We start from the raw sequence: 20401 nt of genomic DNA, 5'->3' as shown, positions 1-20401 counted from the left end.
TCAAAAAAAAAAAAAAAAAAACTAGCCAGGCATGGCGGTGGGCCCCTGTAATCCCAGCTAAGCTACTCGGGAGGCTGAGACAAGAGAGTTGCTTAAACCCAGGAGATGGAGGTTGTAATAAGCCGACACAGTGCCACTGCACTCCAGCCTCAGCGACAGAGTGAGACTCTGTTTCAAAAAAAAAAAAAAAAAGTGACTGATGAGGGAAGCACAAAGTCAGCACTCAAAGTCCAGCTGAAGCTGAGACCAAGGATTTTCTTTTTTCTGTTTTTTTTGTTTTTTGAGACGGAGTTTCGCTCTTTCGCCCAGGCTGAGTGAAGTGGTACGATCTCGACTCACTGCAACCTCCACCTGCTGGGTTCAAGTGATTCTCCTGCCTCAGCCTCCCGAGTAGCTGGGATTACAGGCACCTGCCACCACACCTGGCTAATTTTTGTATTTTTAATAGAATGGAGTTTCACCTTGTTGGCCAGGCTGGTCCTGAACTCCTGACCTCAGGTGATTCATCCACCTTGGCCTCCCAAAGTACTAGGATTACAGGTGTGAACCACCGCGCCTGGCCGAGATCAAGTATTTTCTTTTTTTTTCTTTTGAGACGGAGTCTCTCTTTGGCTTCCCAAAGTGCTGGGATTACAGGCGTGAGCCACCACACCCAGGCGAGGATTTTCTCAACCAAGGATTTTCTAAGATTCAAGCTGCAGGATTGTGTGTCCTGATGCATTCATAGGCTACATGCCGAGAAGTTTCCCTAATCCCCATCTCTTCCCTGTGGGTCAGAGTTAGGTACATAGCTCTGACATGGCTCTTTGCCTCTGTCTAGGTGAGGGTCCCGATGTTCTGGTGTACAGCTTGGACTTTGGTGGACATCTGCGGATGATAAAGCGAGTACAGAACCTGCTTGGCCACTATCTTATCCATGGCTTCCGGGTGCGGCCAGAGCCTAATGGAGACTTTGACTTGGAGGCCATGGTGGCTGTGTTTGGAAGCAAGGGACTCCGAGTTGTGAAAATTAGCTGGGGACAGGGCCACTTCCGGGAGCTTTGGCGCTCTGGCCTGTGGAACATGTCTGACTGGATTTGGGATGCACGCTGGCTTGAGGGAAATATAGCCTTGGCCCTGGGCCATAACTCAGTGGTGCTATATGATCCTATAGTAGGGTGCATCCTGCAAGAGGTGCCCTGCACAGACAGGTGCACCCTCTCTTCAGCCTGCCTGATTGGAGACGCCTGGAAGGAGCTGACCATAGTGGCAGGTGCTGTTTCCAACCAGCTCTTGGTCTGGTACCCAGCAACTGCCTTAGCAGACAACAAACCTGTAGCACCTGACCGACGAATCAGTGGGCATGTGGGCATCATCTTCAGCATGTCATACCTGGAAAGCAAGGGTTTGCTGGCTACAGCTTCAGAAGACCGAAGCGTTCGTATCTGGAAGGTGGGCGACCTGCGAGTGCCTGGGGGTCGGGTGCAGAATATTGGGCACTGCTTTGGGCACAGCGCCCGTGTGTGGCAGGTCAAGCTCCTAGAGAATTACCTTATCAGTGCAGGAGAGGACTGTGTCTGCTTGGTGTGGAGCCATGAAGGTGAGATCCTCCAGGCCTTTCGGGGACACCAGGGACGTGGGATCCGGGCCATAGCTGCCCATGAGAGGCAGGCCTGGGTGATCACTGGGGGTGATGACTCAGGCATTCGGCTGTGGCACTTGGTAAGGCGTGGGTACCGGGGATTGGGGGTCTCGGCTCTCTGCTTCAAGTCCCGTAGTAGGCCAGGTACCCTCAAGGCTGTGACGCTGGCTGGCTCTTGGCGACTGCTGGCAGTGACTGATACAGGGGCCCTGTATCTCTATGACGTTGAGGTCAAGTGCTGGGAGCAACTGCTAGAGGATAAACATTTCCAGTCCTACTGCCTGCTGGAGGCAGCTCCTGGTCCTGAGGGCTTTGGATTGTGTGCTATGGCCAATGGGGAAGGTTGTGTCAAGATTGTCCCCATCAACACTCCAACTGCTGCTGTGGACCAGACCCTGTTTCCTGGGAAGGTGCACAGCTTGAGCTGGGCCCTGCGTGGTTATGAGGAGCTCCTGTTGCTGGCATCGGGCCCTGGTGGGGTAGTAGCTTGCCTAGAGATCTCAGCCGCACCCTCTGGCAAGGCCATCTTTGTCAGAGAACGTTGTCGGTACCTGCTGCCCCCAAGCAAGCAGAGATGGCACACATGCAGTGCCTTCCTACCCCCAGGTGACTTCCTGGTGTGTGGTGACCGCCGGGGCTCTGTGCTACTGTTCCCCTCCAGACCAGGTCTGCTCAAGGACCCTGGGGTGGGAGGCAAGACTGGGGCTGGTGCTGGGGCACCTGGAGTGGGTAGTGGTAGTAGTGGGGGTGGGAATGCTTTCACTGGGTTGGGCCCAGTGTCTGCCCTGCCCTCTCTGCATGGGAAGCAGGGTGTGACCTCAGTCACATGCCATGGTGGCTATGTGTATACCACAGGGCGCGATGGCGCCTACTACCAGCTATTTGTACGAGATGGCCAGCTCCAGCCAGTCCTAAGGCAGAAGTCCTGTAGAGGCATGAACTGGCTAGCTGGGCTCCGTATAGTGCCCGATGGGAGCATGGTTATCCTGGGTTTCCATGCCAATGAGTTTGTGGTGTGGAGCCCCCGGTCACACGAGAAGCTGCACATCGTCAACTGTGGTGGAGGGCACCGTTCGTGGGCATTCTCTGATACTGAGGCGGCCATGGCCTTTGCTTACCTCAAGGATGGGGATGTCATGCTGTACAGGGCTCTGGGTGGCTGCACTCGGCCACATGTAATTCTCCGGGAGGGTCTGCATGGCCGTGAGATCACTTGTGTAAAGCGTGTGGGCACCATTACCCTGGGGCCTGAATATGGAGTGCCCAGCTTCATGCAGCCTGATGACCTGGAGCCTGGCAGTGAGGGACCCGACTTGACTGACATTGTGATCACCTGTAGTGAGGACACTACTGTCTGTGTCCTAGCACTCCCTACAACCACAGGCTCAGCCCACGCACTCACAGCTGTTTGTAACCACATCTCCTCTGTACGTGCTGTGGCTGTGTGGGGCATTGGCACCCCAGGTGGCCCTCAGGATCCTCAGCCAGGCCTGACTGCCCATGTGGTGTCTGCGGGGGGACGGGCTGAGATGCACTGCTTCAGCATCATGGTTACTCCGGACCCCAGCACCCCAAGCCGCCTCGCCTGCCATGTCATGCACCTTTCGTCCCACCGGCTAGATGACTATTGGGACCGGCAACGCAATCGGCATCGAATGGTCAAGGCAGACCCAGAAACCAGGTAATATATGCTCCTGGGCAGGGTGTGGTATGGGTCATGCAGATGCTCCCAGGCTTGCAGGCTCCACCTGACAGCTGCATGTTGTCCCTGCAGGTACATGTCCCTTGCTGTGTGTGAACTTGACCAGCCCAGCCTTGGCCCCCTTGTGGCTGCAGCCTGTAGTGATGGGGCTGTAAGGTGAGAGCACAGGGCCCAGTGGGGCGGGAGACAAAGGAAGTAAGTTTGTTTAGGATGCATTCTGAGCTAGGCCACCCCCCGCCCCCCAGGCTCTTTCTCTTGCAGGATTCCGGGCGGATTCTGCAGCTCCTTGCTGAAACCTTCCACCATAAGCGATGTGTCCTTAAGGTCCACTCCTTTACACATGAGGCACCCAACCAGAGACGGTGAGAGGGGCTGGATGATGGTCCTGCATGGGCTGGGTGGGGGGGTTCCTGTTGAGCTTCATCTCTGTCGTTGACCAGGCTGTCTTTTCCTGGCTTCCAGGAGGCTCCTCCTGTGCAGCGCAGCTACTGATGGCAACCTGGCTTTCTGGGATCTCACCACTGTGCTAGACCATGGCTCCGCTGTCCTGGAGCCTCCAGTGGATCCTGGGCTTCCCTACCGTGAGTAGCTAATGTGTACCCGTGGCTACCCCTCCTCACCTGTCACATAGCCCTCACACATGTGGCAGGCGGGGCCCTGACAACTACCCTCTTCCTTCAGGGCTTGGCACCCCCTCTCTGACTCTCCAGGCCCATAGCTGTGGTATCAACAGCCTGCACACGTTGCCCACCCGTGAGGGCCACCATCTCGTGGCCAGTGGCAGTGAAGATGGATCCCTCCATGTCTTCGTGCTTGCTGTGGAGATGCCAGAGCTAGAAGAGGCTGTGGGAGAGGGTGGGCTGGTACCTCAGCTGCGTGTGCTAGAGGAATACTGTGTCCCCTGTGCACATGCTGCCCATGTGACAGGCCTCAAGATCCTAAGCCCAAGCATCATGGTCTCAGCCTCCATTGATCAACGGCTGACCTTCTGGCGTCTGGGGCATGGTGAACCCACCTTCATGAATAGCACTGTGTACCATGTGCCAGATGTGGCTGACATGGACTGCTGGCCTGTGAGCCCTGAGTTTGGCCACCGCTGTGCCCTTGGGGGTCAGGGGCTTGAGGTTTACAACTGGTATGACTGAGGTATCCCATGGTGGCCGGCGTGCTGGGCATGGGGCATGCTTGCAGACAGCATGGAGCAGGGATGGGCTGTCTGTGCCCATGCTCAGCATGCCTTGAGGGGAGGAGGTGGCGGCCGCGGGTTCCTGACATCGGTCCAGGAGCTGAAGGTGAGTGGAGTGCTGCCAAGAATATGCCCCACTCCCCATGACAAGACAGAACTTTGTAACAGTACCAATTTATTTTGGCCGTGGGTTTTTGCTTTTTTTCCAGTTGATGACTTTGTGAACATTCCCAGATATTGGAGCCTCTGTGGCCTTAGATGTGGCTCAGTGGAGGGAGACCCAGCATAGCCAGGCCAGTATGGAGCACCTCACGCACAGCCCTCAGAAGCTGCAGGCGGACGAACATCTGACCAAAGCGGTGTGGTCGAGGCTCCTGAAAGAGATGGGGCCTACTGGTCTCATCCTCTGCTTCCTTTGTCTTTACCCTGTACCTCTCTGCACGTCCCAACCCGTTGTGCTGTGTGCTCACCCCTAGGATGTGTACCCGGTTGTAGTAGGAGCTGAAATCCATGCTGAGCTGTACCAGGAACTTGCACATCTAGAGACAGAGACTGAGTCACTGGCCCATCTCTTTGCTCCTGTGCCCCAAGCCAGAATAAAGAATAGAGTGTAGAGTGTCCTGGTTGTCTGTGCCTCACCATCTCTGTGCGTGCAGTGATGTGGAGCCCTGGGGCTGTGCAGTCCAGCATTGCTGTCTGGCTCAGCAGATCCGGAAAGGGGAGGATATTGTTGAAGAGCAACAACCACTCACCCTGTGGGGGAGAAAGGTGCTGGGAGGGGAAGTCCAGGCTTCCTTTGTGCCAGCTACTGGGAGGGACACTCACCTCATCATGTAGTAGTGAGAAGTCCAGACTGCTAACAGGAGGAAAAGTGGGGTACAGACCTTGTTCCATACTACACTTGTAACTCTCAAAGAGTGTGGCAAGACGGGCACAATTATACATGACAAAGGTGCCACTCTTTGTGCCCTTCGTGGAGATGTTGTCAGCCAGAGCCAGGAAGAGCTGGGGAATAGGAGCACAGCTGCAGAGAAGGCAGCCACCACACCCGGTATACCAACACTGGCCCTGTCAGGCTCCCAGGCTCACCTGATTCTGTGGGGCTGTGCTCAGCATCTCAAACTTGATGGTGGCCACAGAGAGAACACCAAAGATCTCTGTCCAGCCTGGGTCTGAGGGAGTATAGGATTGGTCATTCAGTCTGCAGGCAAAGGCAGGGATGCAAAAAACCTGCCCCTAACCCAGAACATAGCCAGGGTTTCCCAGGCATACCTTGGGCCAGATCCCCACCATGCTTCAGTGCTGAGGCCTTGCACACCTGGGCATGCCGGAACCTGTGTTTGGATGAGAGAGGCCAGTGGGCAAGGTCGTGGGTGAAAAGTCCCCCCACACTACCCTGGCTAAGGTTGGTGTTCCTCCCAGCCTCACTCACTTGTAGTACTCAGGGGCAGTCATCAGAGGGCCAGGTGTACCAGTTACTTTCACAGGGCCACAGATCAGGTGCTTCTGTCAGGAAGATGGCAGGGGCTCAGCCTAGTTGGCACTACTCTCCAGGAAGTCCCTTGAGGAGCCCAAATCTGGTGCCTCTACTGAGCCCATATTCTCTCAAATTGGAACTGCCAGGTTGAGTAGCTCCTTCTACCCAGCCCCTCAGACTACACACGGTTCGGCCTTCTCAACCTGGTCTTCAGTGTTCTTGGGATGTGTCTACAGAGCCCCCTTCCCCAGAGCTTCGGCACCTGCTGCACATGCCCTCTCAAGTCCAGCAACTCCCCCAAGATCAAGTGTCGGTTTCTGGATCTGTCAGCTAACAAGCCCCTCGGTGGGTTTTCAAGGGCCCTCTGAGGTTGGGGGTTAGGTGGTGGGGAGCTCCACCATCATTAACCCACCTGTCTGAGTGGAGCCTTGTCAACCAACTTCCGCCAAAGCAGGTCCAACTTCTGTTGCTGGAACTCCTCCTCACAGCTAACAACATGTACAACCAGGCAGCTGTCTGTACCAGTATCTGGGGCCCCAGCCTAAGGGAGGACAATCATAACTGTGGAAGTACAGTATACTTTGTTTGGGAGAACCTACAGGGCTGGGAGTCACTAACCAGGCCTGGGTGGCTGTCCTCTGGCCAATGCCATAGAGCCTCCTGCAGCTCAGCTAGCACAGACAGGAGATCCTCAGTCACTGCAAAGAGAACAGACAGGTGCTGAGGCTGGCAAGAAGCGGAGATGTCCCCACCCCCACCCGCTCCTGCCTTTTCTGGCCTTGCTACCCTACAGGTCCTACCCAGACAGTTGTTCAGGTTGGGGTCATAGCCAGCTGTGCGGCCCTGTTCTTCCACCAGCTCCTTCAGACACAGTCTGCCTAGGATGCCAGGGGACAGTGTCCTCCCGTCATGAGCAGAGGTAAGTTCTTCAAGGGCGTGGCTCCTCAGGGTGTGAGAGGAAGCTCTCTCCGAGGCAGCGGGCCAGTCCACCCGCAGTTGCTGCAGGAAGGTCAGCATGTGCGGATCTTGCACAGCTGGCACTAGGCGCACGCACACCCTGGGAAGGGAGGGCGGTCGCCTCAGCCTGAGCAGCTGGTCCAGCTCGCCACGACTTCCCACCTCCAGCCGCTGTCCCCAAGGGCGATGCCGCTCGCTCTCTAGGTCCCCGGTAGTCCCACCTTCTCCATTCCGGCCCTGCGGCCCCGCTCACCCGTGAGCGCGCAGAGCTCGCGCCAGGTGATCAGCCACGAGCACCGTACGCAGCTGGCTCAAGCGGAGTGCGCAGGGGGAGCTGCGCAGTGCTGGGCAGTGTAGTAAGACGCGCTGGCCCGGCAAGGCAGACGAGGCGGGCGTGGCATAGGCGGCCACGGCGCTGAGGACGCGCTCGAAGACCGCGGGCCGCTGCAGTTGGAGAGACAGACCCGCAGGAGTCGGCGCGCAGCGCAGCACCGGGGCCACACCGGGACCCTGCAGGCAGGCGAGGACATGGAGCAAATGCTCGGGCACCTGCGGGAGAATGGGCGTGTGAGCGCGCCACGGCACGGGGCCCAGCTCCCGGCCGCACGGCCTCGCCCGGCTCACGCCCACCTGGCCGTCATCGAAGAGCGCCTGCAGCGCGCGGTGCGGTGCCAGAAAGTCTCGGGAACGCAGGTGGCGGGCGCGCGTCTCCTTGATCCATACCGTACTGCCAGGCCCCAGGGCCGCGTTGAGGGCCCCTAGCGTCTCCCGGACCCCAAGGCGCCTGGTCGCCATGGTGACCGGAAGGAGCAAGCGGAACCGGAAAAAGAATTTAGGGAGGAGGTGAACTTCCGGAAAGGACCGACTGGCTGGGGCGGGTATGCGGCGGCGGTCCCCGTAAATGGACAGATTCCGCCAGCAGGAGCCGTGTCGGCTACTTTGGACCTACCACCCCCAGCGCCCCTTCCGCGCTGTCCACTTGCACAGCCCGGCCCTGGATCTGAAATCTCGAGAGTCCTCCCCGGGCCTAGGGTTCTTTCGCTGTAGCCAGGTCTCAACCAGGAAAACGATCCTCGCGACCCGGTGGGGGCTCAGACAGGGTACACGTCTCTTCTCATCGATGTCTCACATCTTTGTGTTAATAACATTTCATTTCTCCCATTTTACACATGATGAATACTTGTCACTGGAATAAGGCAGTATAACATTAAGGCCACTTTCACGACCTACTTAAAACATCGTTTTAAAAAGAATAGTGTTCCGCGGTTTCAGGTTATTTGCAAGCATTTTCTCGTTTGAGATATGGGTGTTTTTCTTTTGAGACGGAGGCTTGCCCTTCCAGGCTGGAGTGCAGTGGCAGGATCTCAGTTCACTGCAGCCTCCGCCTCCCGGGTTCAAGCGATTCTCCAGCCTCAGCCTCCCGAGTAGCTGGGATTACAGGCGCCCGCCACCACCCCGGCTAATTTTTGTATTTCTAGTAGAGACGTGTTTCGCCATGTTGGCCAGGCTGCTCTCGAACCCCTGACCTCGTGATCTGCCCGCCTTGGCCTCCGAAAGTGCTGGGATTACAGGCGTCAGCCACTGCGCCCAGCCCGGGTCGTCTTTATGCCCAATAAATGCGCACTCTTGATACAATTGCCGGTTTTCTTCTCTTGATACCTGAGAAATTACAACCATCATGAAGCCTTCCAGAATGACCAGCTTTTTTTTTTTTTTTTTGAGACAGAGTTTCGCTCCTGTTGCCCAGGCTGGAGTGCCATGGTGTGATCTTGGCTTACCGCAACCTCCCCGTCCCGGGTGCAAGTGATTCTCCTGCCTCAGTCTCCCAAGTAGCTGGGATTACAGGCATGCGCCACCACACCCGGCTACTTTTGTATTTTTAATATTTTTAATAGAGACAGGGTTTCTCCAAGTTTGTCAAGCCTCGAACTCCCGACCTCAGGTGATCCGCCTGCCTCAGCCTCCCAAAGTGCTAGGATTACAGACGTGAGCCCCTGCGCCCGGCCCAGAATGATCAGCTTTTAATGTGACTCTGACTCCTTTAACCTGGTGTGCTTTAATAAGGATCCTTACGCTTCCTGTTTTAGGCAACAGCCATTTACAGGCCAACCAAATAATGCGACCATAAGAAGTAGAAAAATAGGCCTCAGTTGGAATATCTTGCTTCTCTACCAATAGGAAAGCTTTTTCTTTCTCCCACAAAGGTTCCCAAATGTTTTCATTTCACTGTAACATACTCACCCCCCCCCCCCCCCCCCCCCATTCCTTTTAATAGAGAAGCTAACTCAGTAGAGAGTTGGGAAATCCGGAGAGCAGGGAAACCCAGGGGCAGGAAAAGCTTGTTGGCAAGGCCCTTTTCTGGGCCAGGGCTGAGGCCCTGCTGGGAGGCGCCGAAAGAGCACTGGGCGGACACGACATTCCCGATGGCTTCTCGGGGGCCCACTCAACGGGAGTGATCGTGTCATTCCAAAGCGCTTTCCATTCTGAAGGTGCATAACCTGGAGACAACTGCTTAGCAAGGTTGGGAACCCTCAGCCAAACTGAGGACTTTAGATACTCTCATCCACGAAGACGGTTGGGGTGGTTTTTCCCCAGGAAGTAGAGGGCTATCTTTAGCGAAATGCGGGCTGAGGCAGCCCTCGGGGACTCACTACCATTGCATTCCTACCCGGAGGTCCTGGGTCCACCCTTCCTCGCTAGTGCTCCCCAGGGTTCCAGAGATGGCCACCAGCCTCGGCTCTCCCACCTCTACACCCATCACCTCCAGCCTGAGGGCGCACCTGAGAGGAACTGAGACCCAAGTGGCTCAGTAAATTATGTCTGGGGGTCAGGGGCACCCCATCTGGGCCAGGGCGCTGCTCAGGCAGGAGAGCAGGGGACGAAATCCAAGCGCAGCTGGAATGCTCTGGAGACAACAGCTGCTTTTGGGATTCCGTTGCCCGCTGTCCAGCCGTTGGCGGGGGGCGGGGAGGCTCCTGCCCCCAGGTCACCCGCCCTGGGGCCACATCAGAACCCGTCCATCCCCAGTCCCAGGAGGAAGACCCGGGAGTAGGCTGTGAAACCGAGTCTAGAGGGAACAAGACGCTCACCTGGGCCCCAGAACAATAGAAGGGGAGATGGGGGCCTCCCCTGGGACCGGGTCCCGATCCGGATTAGATCCGCGGGGCAGGATTAGCCCTGTTGGTCCCACGAAGCCTGCCTGGGCCACTGGTGCGGTGACGGTGGTGGGGCGGGCTTCGGAATCCGCCAGGAGGGAAGCGCGCCCGTGGGGCCGGAGAGGAAGTAAACCCGCGCGTCCGCCTTGGGGACACCCCCGCGCTCGTGGCCTTTGTCCGGTGACGCTGCCAGCGCCCAGAGCACCAGGAGCCGAAGGGGTCCACGGAGCAGCAGCGAGACCCCCAGAAACCCATTGCGACCGGCCCCAGGGGACCCACTACCAGGCCCCGACTGTGCCGAGCTTCCCGCTCGCTCGGCCCCGCGGGTAGCGAACGCGACAATGTTCCCCTGAGGCCACGACAGAGCCGGCGTGCCGAGATGCCCAAACCCCGCGCGGGCGCCAGCGACTCTCGCGCCAGTAGGCCCTTGACTTGGATCAAGACGGGGGACGGGGGACTCCCAGGACGCGAGCAGAGTGAACGAGGACAAGGTGATGCTCCACGCGCTTCTACTTCAAGTCTGGTCCGGTTCGGCCTGGTCTGGCCCAGCCGAACGGTCACCCCAACACTACCACAGCTTGCCCTTCCGCTTGCTCTGGCTGCCTGCAGACTTGGAGCCATTTTTAAGGAGAAACCATCTGGCCACGCCCCCTGGAGCACCTGAGAAGCCAATCCACGCTCGGCCACGCCCCTCTCCGCGGGCGGTGGAGAGGCCAACGGTCGCGCGGGTGGCGGTTAGGGCGGGGCGTGCTTCGGCGCTGAGCCGGAGAAACTTGAGTCGGCTGCCCCGCCCACGGTGCCCGAAGCCCCAAAGGCTGGGATTAGGGGCTAGAAGTCTGGCACCGACCGCCTGGCCAGGTGTTCGGGACACGACTAGGTGGGCGACCGCCCCGCCCAGGGAGCGCGGTTTAATAGCTGAGAGCCCGGGGGCAGGCCGCGGCTGCGGCCCAGGCAACGCCCTGAGGGCGGCCACGCTACCAGGTGCTCCACTCCCCTGGGACTGTGGGCAAGGGCCCGGGACGGGGAGGGCGGCAGGTGCTGACACGAGCTGCGCCGGAGGTCGGGGAACTCGGCCTCCTCGGACAGATGACACTCGCCTGCTGGGCCGGCGGAGCTGTGCGGTGCCCTCCGGGACGCAGGGGGCGCTGCAGCCTCGCTGGGTCAGGCTCCGCAGGGCCCCGCCAACCTGGTGACTAACGGCGCCGGTGACGACTTCGCCGCGCGTAGGTCAGCCATGGCCACCGCTCTCGCGCTGCGTAGCTTGTATCGAGCGCGACCCTCGTTGCGCTGTCCGCCCGTTGAGCTTCTCTGGTGAGCCTGGACCCCGCGCCCTCGACCATCCCTCCCCTAGGGCCGAAGACAGCCAGCCCCGCACTTTCCGGCCTCTCGGGCAGCGCAGCCCGGCCCCACGCCCCTGACCCTTTTCCTCCGCAGGGCCCCGCGGCGCGGGCATCGACTCTCGCCGGCGGATGACGAGCTGTATCAGCGGACTCACATCTCCCTGCTGCAACGCGAGGCCGCTCAGGCCATGTACATCGACAGCTATAACAGCCGCGGCTTCATGATAAACGGAAACCGCGTGCTCGGGCCCTGCGCTCTGCTCCCGCACTCGGTGGTGCAGTGGAACGTGAGTCCTGGCCCGCAGTGAGGAAACTCAGGCCCAGAGTCACAGGCCCTCACCCTGCTTCTGTCCCTGCAAACTTGGCTTTCCTCTATCTCCTGTAGTGGATGGAGGTGGGGAGAGGCTGCGTGGATTTGTCGTATTAAATGTGCCTCCTCCCTGCACAGGTGGGATCCCACCAGGACATCACCGAAGAGAGCTTTTCCCTCTTCTGGATGCTGGAGCCCCGGATAGGTACTGGGGGAGGGGAGGGAGAACAGAGGTGTTCTGGGCCCCAAAAGGCGACCCCACCCCAGCCTCTCAACAGAACCGTAGACTAGCCACATTCTCCCTTCCCTAGAGATTGTTGTGGTGGGGACTGGAGACCGGACCGAAAGGCTGCAGCCCCAGGTGCTTCAAGCCATGAGGCAGCGGGGCATTGCTGTGGAAGTGCAGGACACGGTGAGTCCCGGGAGTGGGGCATGCTGCGGGGAGCACAGACCTGACGCTAGACAGGCTGATGCTGGCCTTTTCTTCGCAGCCCAATGCCTGTGCCACCTTCAACTTCCTGTGTCATGAAGGCCGAGTAACCGGAGCTGCTCTCATCCCTCCACCAGGAGGGACTTCACTCAAACCTTTGGGCCAAGCTGCTCAATGAATCACCATGAACTGTCCTGCTGACTGCACTCTGCCAGACTTCCCAATGGTTTCACTCTTATCTACCCTTTGGCACTTACCTTGCTTATCAACATAATAATTTATACACTTCTCCCATTTTGTATCAGGTGTGTTGCTGGCCAGGAGCTGATGGGCTCTTGGAGGGGAATGTGAGGAAACCAAGGAGTCACTTTTTTATCTAGATTACTTAGGATTCCTTAGTTTTTCAGAAGCCAGGTAGTAGTATGTTTACCTGTTCTAGACCTACTTCCTCACATGCAGAGTTGAGAGGACTTCAATGACTTTTCTCACAAAATAGCTGACTTTATTTTTTTGAGATGGGGTCTGGCTCTGTCGCCCAGGCTGCAGTGCAGTGGCGTGATTTTGGCCCACTACAACCTCCACCTCCAGGATTCAAGCGATTCTCCTGCCTCAGCCTCCTGAGTAGCTGGGATTACAGGCCCCCTGCCACCATACCCGGCCCTTTTTTTTTTTTTTTGAAGAGGAGTCTCGCTCTTTTGCAGGGTGGAGTGCAGTCATGCAGTCTCAGCTCACTGCAACCTCCCCCTCCCATGTTCCAGTGATTCTCCCACCTCAGCCTCCTGAGTATCTGGGACTACAGGTATGCGTCACCATGCCCAGCTAATCTTTGTATTTTTAGTAGAGATGGGGTTTCACCATGTTGGCCAGGATGGTCTCAAACTCCTGACCTCAAGTGATATGCCCACCTCCCAAAGTGCTGGGATTACAGGTGTGAGCCAACATGCATGGCCGAGAGACATTCAAGTTAGGGAATATTTATGTGTCTTGACCTGGTCCTATATGGCCAAGCTATAGGCTAGCAGGATGCCCTGTGTATGCCAGTCCCAGGGATTGTTCTTTGACCCTTTGACCCCTCGGGAGCCAGAGTCAGATGCTCAGTGTGAGACTAAAACCCCAGGAGCCACAGCTGGTCAGAGCTGTTTTGTGAGCAGCCTCAGGAAGAACTTTTTGAACCTGGAACACATTTATCTCAGGGCCTGAGGCTCCCCCTGGAAATGAGGGTGCTGTGTTTGTGTGCATCTGTGGTAGTGGAAGCTACACAGCCCCACCTATCTGGTGAAAGATCAGGCATCACTTTTTTCTTTCTAAACTTTTATTGAAAAAACTGAGGAGGTGTGCTGGATCCCTGTTCAGAAAAGTCGCTTCTCATACCTGCAGGCAGAAGGACCACCTGTGAGGTGAGGGCAGGAGAAAGGAGGCATGAGGCATGGCAGAGGCCCCACCAAGGACAGGGTGACTTACGAATGGAGGCTATGGACACCACCTTCCACCTGGGCTGAGGACGTTCTCTTCTCAAACTTAAGCTCCCCAGAGTACATCATGGCTCTGAAGAGGGGCAGAGGTCAAATGTGGGTAGCTGGCCCTGGACCAGCGCCTCTACCCATGTCCCAGCTTCCCAAGCTCACCGGACTTGGGTCAAGCTCTTGGCACCAATGTCCTGGCATGAGTGTTGGATGCCAGCAATCAGGTAAGGGACAAATTTGTGGATGGACCCTTTGTCCTGCACAGCACCAGACACTCCCTGGGCCACTTTGATTTTGTCAGCTTCACTGCAGGAATAGGCAGAGACATGGGCAAGGTCACAGCAGAGATGAGACTGTCAGTGTAGGATTAGGGTGAGGTAACTAGCTTGCCTGTCCCACCTGAAATATCTGTTCTGGCTGCTGAGGTGCTTGTCCATGGCATCAAGAGAACCCATACCGCGATATTTCTTTAGCCGGATCCCATCGGAAAAGAAGTACTCACCAGGGGCCTCAGTGGTGGCAGCCAGGAGAGAGCCCATCATGACTGTGGACAGATGGAGTGCTGGGTAAAAGCCTAAGCAGCACTGGGGAGACATCCCACTGGCCTTCACAGGTACTGGGCCTCACCTGTGGAAGCCCCAAGGGCCAAGGCTTTCGCAATATGACCCACATTTTGGATTCCTCCATCAGCGATGACTGGAACACCAAAGCGCCGTGCATACTCTGACACCTTGTACACTGCTGTTGCTTGGGGCCGCCCACAGGCCAGCACTGTTGAGATGGAGGAACACATGGGTGGATAGGGTTAATGGGGACAGGCAGTGGACCCTGTGGCCACATTTAAGACCCAGGAGCTTTTGGCTGCATCTGCATCATGACTGCAGCTTGGATGAGGAAGAGATGTGTCTGGGATGGCTGCTACCCCATGTGCCTTAAATAGTACAAACTGCTGTGCTGCCCTCTACTCACCCCCACATGTGCGCGTGCATGTGTGCAGTGCCCAGGACAGCCTCAGGCACATGCAGTCTTAGCAGCCGGGAAAGCCCCCGACCGTGCAGTTAGTCCCCAGAGGCACTGAAGTCAGGCCCAGCCCTTCCTGAATGGTGGGCAGCTCAGGCAAGGTAAGGGCAGTGGTTGTGTGGGAGAGCAGGTTGTGGTGTGGAGCAGGCAATGGTTGTGTGGAAGAGCAAGGTCCACACAAAGGAGTTGGTCCCTGAGCCATGCCTGCTGCAGATGTGGGCAGGAAAGGGCCTGCCTAGGAAAGAAAGTCCTGCCCTATCAGCACCCCAGGAGGAAGAGGGGAGCTATGTTCTTGAGCACCCCCCACAAACCATGGTCTGTGAATCAGTTGGCCCTGCCCACCCATCAGCACCACAAACCCCGGGAGCTACAGCTACGTCAACCAAGCAGCCGGGCAGTGGGCAACTGGGCCGGGCCAGTGGGCCGGGCTGGACTTACTATAGCAACCCGTGACAGTAGAAGGGCATTTGGGGCTGTGGGACTTTATGTCTGGAGGGATCTTGGGAGCCACTAAATAAAACAAACAGACCAGAGTTTAGAGAAGGTGCAGAGCAGGAGCAAGAAGGCCAGGCTAGGCAAGGGAGTGGCAGGTGAGGGATGACAAGACCTTGTCTTGCTTCCAGCCATGTCACCCATCCAAGAGGTCAGTTTGGCCCCAGGATTGCCCCTATTGGAGGACTCTTGTTCCCATAAGAGTGCTTGGCTCCAAGGTATGTGGGGCCTGAAACTGGGGTCTCTGTGGGCCCTATCAAAGTATATTCTTACCTTCCTGGGTAATGCAGATGGAGCCGCTTCCCATGCCCACCCGCAGGGCATCCACACCTGCATCAATGAGGTTCTTGGCCTGGGCGGCAGTGACCACTAAGGTGAATGAAAGGAAAACACTCAGGTGAAGGTTAAGGTGGGAGCCCAGCTTATCCACTCCTACCACACATCCCTCAGGGCACAATCTTGCCTTACCATTGCCTCCAATGACTTGGAGATTGGGGTATTTCTCTTTGATGTACTTGATCATATTGATCTGAAAGATGGAATTTCCCTGGGAAGAGTCCTGGGACAGGAACTAAGTCTCAGACTGTGATGTGGCAGCTGCCCCTATTGCCCCAACCCACCTGTGTAGCAGCTCACCAAAACCACTACATCCACACCAGCCTGGGCGAGCAAGTCCAGCCTATACTTGTCATCTTCATGAGTGCCAATGGCTGCCCCACACAGCAGCTGTTTCTTGGCATCTTTGGAGGCTAGTGGGTAGTCCCGATTCTTCTTCAGGTCTGTCCGGGCAATGATGGCCACAAGCTCATCATCTTCATTTACAATGGGCAACTTTCCTGTGGTCAGGGCAGGACATGGATCAGGACCCTGAGCATTAGTTCCAGGCCCTTTCCCAGCTCTAGGACTTACCCTTCTTGCTGCGCTGCAAAATTTCGTTTGCCTCCTTCAGTGTGATGCCTGCAGGGGCTACCACCAAGTCTTCCCTCTTTGTCATTATCTACGTGGGAGGTGAGATGTGAAGGGCCAGTCATCGACTATGGTCAGTCAACTCTTTTTTTCTTTCCTTCCCAAGTAGCTGGGATTACAGGCAAGTGCCACCACACCCAACTAATTTTTTGTATTTTTAGTAGAGACGGTTTCACCATGTTGGCCAGGCTGGTCTTGAACTCCTAACCTCGTGATTCGCCTGCCTCGGCCCTCCCAAAGTGCTGAGATTACAGGGGTAAGCCACTGTGCCTGGCCTATGGCCAGTCACCTCTACATGCCCTGCCTAATTCAGAGGTGAAGTTCTATGGACCACCACGTTCATTCAAACCCAAATCACCCTTCCTCAAGGGATCCCAGTAGTTCCTAAGCAGTATGGTATTGAGGGATGAGTAGAAAGGACAACACGGCACAGGGAGCAGCCTCTTACACTATGGAATAAGGAGGACCACCCAGAAACAATGGCAAAAAAATGAGGGCAGACCTCGAGCACTGCCCTACCTTAGGGGTTTAAAAAGACAAAGCATGAATACTAGCAAGCATTTGGGCAGTTTGAAAGCCTCTGGTGGAGAAAGGATGCAGAAACCCAATGAAGGAGTCAGAAACGTGGCCTGACATTCCTATTTGCTAGAGGGGAGAGGCTATCAGAGATGTCATACAGACAACAGAAACCTCTTGTCTTCAACCTGGGCTGCCAGAGCTTGGATCTACTCTGCCAGTGGCACCCACCTCTTCCAATAAACAATCATGTTCCTCCTCTTTGAGAAAATCAATATCCCTGGAGGAGATGATGCCCACCAAGCGGCTCCCCATCCGGCCTGTGTCTGTGATTGGGATACCGCAGAAACCATGCCGGGCCTTGGCCTCGAAAACATCCCGCACACGATCCTTGGGACTGAGGACCACAGGGTCTGTGATGAATCCCTGTTCGTATTTCTGGAAAAGGATGGTGAGAAAGGGTATCGCATCTTTGAACTACTTTCATCAGGCTCTTGATCTGAAGCATGGGGTCTCTGCTTAATGCTCCCTTTGGCAGTGCCACAAGACCAAATCACACCAACACATCTTAGAGGAGACATGGGTAGGCTGGAGGTACTGTCCACCTGGTCTATTGCTGCTGCTTTAAGAAACAGAATCTCAGGGTCTTCTCAGTAACTGAACCCCATGGTGGGAAGAGAAAGAATACTAAATTAATAGAATAAACCCCTACTCCTACCCCACCCCACCTCAGTGCAGTTTCCCAGGAGTGCTTGCTAATGATCTTTGCCCTTCTGACCTTCACTTTCCGAACTTCATTGGCCTGGAATTCAGGTGTACAGTTGTGGTGGATGAAGCCAATACCACCTGTAAGCTACAGGATAAAAAGAGAAATACTAAGTGACAAGAGGCAGGACTAGATGCCTTTGGGGAAAGGCGATGGCGTCCTTGCTCCTTCCCCCACACCCCATAGAGCTCACCGCCATTGCTATGGCCATCCCAGCCTCTGTGACTGTGTCCATGGGAGAGGAAACCAGTGGGGTCTTAAGAGTGATTTTCTTGGTCAGAGCAGAAGTCAGGTCCTGAGGAGACAAAGGTCAACCAGTGTGGGAAAGCATCTCTTACTCAAGGTGTTACTGAGTCCCCCACAAAAAGGCACTTTTGTATGACCTGCATGCTAACCAGTAACATGATCCCATAAAATCCACACCCAAGCCAAATCTGGTGAGGTAGCCCAGAGACCAGGTGACAGTAGCACCTTAGCTCACCTTGATGTTCGGGACCCAATTCCTGATCATACTTACCACCTGGTCTGCAGTGAAGTCGATGTACCCAGGGAGAATGAGAAAGTCACTGCGAGGGAAGGGAGTGAATTGGGAGTAAAGCTCTCAGGCATAGGGCAGCATGAGACTCCATCCCCATATATCAATCAACTCGTAACCCATGTGAGCAGAGAGTGGCACTGACAGAGCCTGTGTGTCACAGACATAGTACAAGGTGGAAATGGGGACGGGACCTTTTATGCCACCGAGCTGTCATCGGTGCTCCTGGCAACCCTGACAATTCCATGTGTCTGGAGCATGGAGTCTCCAGCCTGAAATTCCAAGCACTATTGAGATGTTTCTCCGTATCCCAAGCACCGCTCCAGATGTCTCAAAGTGAGCCCCGGAGGTGGGTGGCCAATTCCCGGAACCTGTCCCCGGCGCCCACGCCCAATAAGGCTCCACGGAAGCCCCCATCTGGCCTTTTCACCCAGCATGCCGCCCCTCTCTTCGCCCAGGTGAGCCCCATAGGCCCGCACTTGTAGGTGAGGCCGTCTCCGCAGTTGAAGAGCTGCTGTGCTGTGAGTCCGTCGTCTGGCACGTAGGACGTGCCCCCACTAATCAGGTAGTCGGCCATGGTCAACACAGGACACTGCCGCGTGTCTCCGAGGACCGCGCCGCAGAGACCTCTACCGTCTGGGCCGCGCCGATATAAACCAGCCGACTTCGTCACTGCGCCGCGCACGTTGCTGACGTCAGGTCGTAGTACGCGCGGGCGGAACAGACCCGCTTCGCTGCGGCGGGGGCGGAGCTGGCGCTGAAGAAACAGCGCATGCGTACAGCACACACTGGCCTCATCACTGAGGAGCTGATTTCAAGTCCCACCCCACTCCCCGCAGGACCCAGGCCAGTTCAATTAACAGGCAAGGCTTTACTTCCACTGTCCCGCCGGGCTCCTCCCCAAAATAAAGAGGCGTTGTTCACTAGCATGTTGAAAAGACGTGCTTGTCATTCTTAATAAACAACTAGAGTAAGAATACATTAAGAGAAACAGAGTGGTATCTTTATATGATACACAAGTGTATGTTACAAGAATTCCATCAGGCACAGGAGCCTCAGGTTTTAAGGACTCAAAGTTAAGACAAAAAAAAAAAAAAAAAAAAAAAGGCATGGTAAAGTTTTTACTTTAACATCTAAAATGTCACTTGTCATAAAGGAGGGTGTAATAGAAATTGTCTTTAATAAATCATAATTGAAGTTCCCCTCATTTTTCTTCCATTATGATGCTAAGTTTATGTTTGAGCATGAAGAAAGAAAAGAACATCGTTCCCCTGTAGTCAGCAAAGTCTGTCAGCCCAGTGGAAGTCAGCTGGGGAGATTCCCTTGCAGGGTCCATTCATCATTAATTCCATCTCTCTTGAAGATGGAAAGGGGCCACATTTAACAGTCCAAATCCTTTCCCCAGGCCCCAGACAAAAAAAGAGTCAGTCAGCAACTTTCTAGGACATATGATCTCAAGGAAACCCAGAGCCACCATCGGCTGAGGAGTCTGCCGCAGCAGGTTTATGAAGATGCAAAGGGGGCAAAGTTTTCTTTTACATTTTAAACAGAAGCAGCCTGAAAGGCTTCGTAACTACACCAATAAAAAAAAGAAAAAAGAAAAAATGGAGGCCTCTTCTTTAGTGTGAAAGTCTCTCTGGTTTTTCCTGGCTGCTTTCTCTTGCACTATGGCCAAGGCATCTCAGTGCATAGTGCTTGCATTGGCCACTGCGATGGCCTCTTGAATTTCTCTTATCACCAGGATCCGGGTCAGCATTTGTCCCATCTGCTCTCTGCTGATAGGCTGGACTGAGTACCAGATTGGGCTGTTGGGGGCCACCACCGGCTCAGGTGTCAGGTAAAAGGTGTCATTCCGGCCTTTCACACTCTGGGGGCTGAAGAATATGTGAATAAAAGTTGGGTACCACCAACACAACTTCAACCCTCCCACCTTGAACCTCCCAGACAGATGCTGTCTGCAAACAGTAAGGCCCCAAGGTATTGTGGCACAGCTACTGAATTCCATGCAGCCACCACACACTACATCCTGGTCCTCCTTTAGGACTACTGCAAATCCCCCAAATGTTGGGTTGCTTCCCCTCTGCCCCTCCTTCCCACATACCAGCTGTGATCCATCACTGAATGCACCAGCCTAGGGCTCCCATGGACTCATATGAGTCCATCCTTATCTTACTTGAAGCCAACTTCACTGCTCAAAGGGTCTGTCTCCAAGTCTTTGCACATGTTGTGTTTTGTTGTTTGTTTTTGAGATGGCATCTTGTCTCCAGGCTGGAGTGCAGTGGGGGTGATCTCAGCTCACTGCAACCTCCGCCTCCTTGGTTCAAGTGATTCTTCTGCCTCAGCCTCCCGAGTAGCTGGGACTATAGGCATGTGCCACCAAGCCCAGGTGATTTTTGTATTTTTAGTAGAGATGGGGTTTCGCTATGTTGGCCAGGCTGGTCTCGAATTCCTAACCTCAGGTGATC

The 20401-nt window shown here is 55.6% G+C and overlaps 5 protein-coding genes across 17 annotated transcripts in view; 2 read left to right on the top strand and 3 right to left on the bottom strand.

Moving 5' to 3' along the window:
- The window catches only part of WDR6 (WD repeat domain 6), a 9587-nt gene extending 4458 nt beyond the window's left edge, over positions 1–5129 (top strand). Inside the window, exons 2-7 of one of the 3 annotated variants that reach the window (XR_002735536.1) lie at positions 821–3302; positions 3396–3479; positions 3569–3685; positions 3786–3904; positions 4005–4615; positions 4719–5129. Coding sequence is in view for 1 of the 3 variants with exons in the window: in XM_023231531.1 (XP_023087299.1) it covers positions 821–3302; positions 3396–3479; positions 3569–3685; positions 3786–3904; positions 4005–4468 (3266 nt within the window). In the remaining 2 variants the exon portion in view is untranslated. Of the gene's footprint in view, positions 1–820; positions 3303–3395; positions 3480–3568; positions 3686–3763; positions 3905–4004 lie in introns of all 3 variants that reach the window. The other 2 variants (XR_002735537.1, XM_023231531.1) reach the window with 2 other exon arrangements.
- Positions 4668–8362, bottom strand: DALRD3 (DALR anticodon binding domain containing 3). Of its 7 annotated transcripts, none has more exons than XM_023231538.1 (12): positions 7574–8362; positions 7197–7492; positions 6787–7043; positions 6605–6684; positions 6399–6527; positions 5942–6015; positions 5782–5843; positions 5599–5681; positions 5331–5514; positions 5149–5256; positions 4980–5048; positions 4668–4883 (listed from the first exon to the last, which is right to left on the bottom strand). In XM_023231538.1, exons 1-12 carry the CDS (start codon positions 7736–7738, stop codon positions 4819–4821), a joined length of 1572 nt encoding a protein of 523 aa, XP_023087306.1. In that variant the 5' UTR covers positions 7739–8362; the 3' UTR covers positions 4668–4818. The 7 variants fall into 7 exon arrangements, with proteins under 7 accessions (XP_023087306.1, XP_023087304.1, XP_023087303.1 ...); XM_023231536.1 differs by having other exon boundaries at positions 5149–5262; positions 5335–5514; XM_023231535.1 differs by having other exon boundaries at positions 5149–5514.
- Positions 8363–10201: 1839 nt separating this feature from the next.
- On the top strand, positions 10202–12472 carry NDUFAF3 (NADH:ubiquinone oxidoreductase complex assembly factor 3). Its single transcript, XM_023231550.3, has 5 exons — positions 10202–11409; positions 11533–11725; positions 11887–11953; positions 12060–12160; positions 12240–12472. The coding sequence occupies exons 1-5, from the start codon at positions 11333–11335 to the stop codon at positions 12354–12356; spliced, it is 555 nt and encodes a 184-aa protein (XP_023087318.1). The 5' UTR covers positions 10202–11332; the 3' UTR covers positions 12357–12472.
- Positions 12473–13472: 1000 nt separating this feature from the next.
- On the bottom strand, positions 13473–18770 carry IMPDH2 (inosine monophosphate dehydrogenase 2). Of its 2 annotated transcripts, none has more exons than XM_023231548.2 (14): positions 18416–18770; positions 17919–17967; positions 17595–17696; positions 17414–17488; positions 16867–17073; positions 16063–16150; positions 15790–15989; positions 15622–15712; positions 15427–15522; positions 14269–14412; positions 14041–14185; positions 13804–13947; positions 13640–13723; positions 13473–13549 (listed from the first exon to the last, which is right to left on the bottom strand). In XM_023231548.2, exons 1-14 carry the CDS (start codon positions 18511–18513, stop codon positions 13528–13530), a joined length of 1545 nt encoding a protein of 514 aa, XP_023087316.1. In that variant the 5' UTR covers positions 18514–18770; the 3' UTR covers positions 13473–13527. The 2 variants fall into 2 exon arrangements, with proteins under 2 accessions (XP_023087316.1, XP_023087317.1); XM_023231549.2 differs by having other exon boundaries at positions 17919–17926; positions 18416–18563.
- A 95-nt stretch (positions 18771–18865) lies between these two features.
- QRICH1 (glutamine rich 1) overlaps positions 18866–20401 on the bottom strand; it is a 67591-nt gene continuing 66055 nt past the window's right edge. For all 4 annotated transcript variants that reach the window (XM_023231545.2, XM_023231544.2, XM_023231546.3 and 1 more), the window contains one exon: positions 18866–19810. In XM_023231545.2, the coding sequence (XP_023087313.1) occupies positions 19618–19810 (193 nt within the window). In that variant the 3' untranslated portion in view covers positions 18866–19617. The remainder of the gene's footprint in view (positions 19811–20401) is intronic.

This window comes from Piliocolobus tephrosceles, chromosome 2 (assembly GCF_002776525.5).
Source record: "Piliocolobus tephrosceles isolate RC106 chromosome 2, ASM277652v3, whole genome shotgun sequence".
In the NCBI taxonomy this organism is placed as follows: Eukaryota; Metazoa; Chordata; class Mammalia; order Primates; family Cercopithecidae; genus Piliocolobus; species Piliocolobus tephrosceles.
This window is presented reverse-complemented; position numbering and strand designations above follow the sequence as displayed.

Excerpts from the sequence above, each read along its gene's own strand:
- DALRD3 (XM_023231532.1), bottom strand. The coding sequence starts at position 7,738 with ATGGCGACCAGGCGCCTTGGGGTCCGGGAGACGCTAGGGGCCCTCAAC. Across the intron at positions 7,044-7,196 it reads CGAGCTCTGCGCGCTCACGG|GGTGTGCGTGCGCCTAGTGC; the intron begins GTGAGCGGGGCC and ends CTCCCTTCCCAG. Across the intron at positions 5,682-5,781 it reads TGGTGGGGATCTGGCCCAAG|ACCCAGGCTGGACAGAGATC; the intron begins GTATGCCTGGGA and ends ATACTCCCTCAG.
- NDUFAF3 (XM_023231550.3), top strand. The coding sequence starts at position 11,333 with ATGGCCACCGCTCTCGCGCTGCGTAGCTTGTATCGAGCGCGACCCTCG. Across the intron at positions 11,410-11,532 it reads CCGCCCGTTGAGCTTCTCTG|GGCCCCGCGGCGCGGGCATC; the intron begins GTGAGCCTGGAC and ends TTTCCTCCGCAG. Across the intron at positions 11,954-12,059 it reads GATGCTGGAGCCCCGGATAG|AGATTGTTGTGGTGGGGACT; the intron begins GTACTGGGGGAG and ends TCCCTTCCCTAG.
- IMPDH2 (XM_023231548.2), bottom strand. The coding sequence starts at position 18,513 with ATGGCCGACTACCTGATTAGTGGGGGCACGTCCTACGTGCCAGACGAC. Across the intron at positions 15,713-15,789 it reads GTGTGGATGTAGTGGTTTTG|GACTCTTCCCAGGGAAATTC; the intron begins GTGAGCTGCTAC and ends TTCCTGTCCCAG. Across the intron at positions 14,186-14,268 it reads GGCCCTTGGGGCTTCCACAG|TCATGATGGGCTCTCTCCTG; the intron begins GTGAGGCCCAGT and ends ATCTGTCCACAG.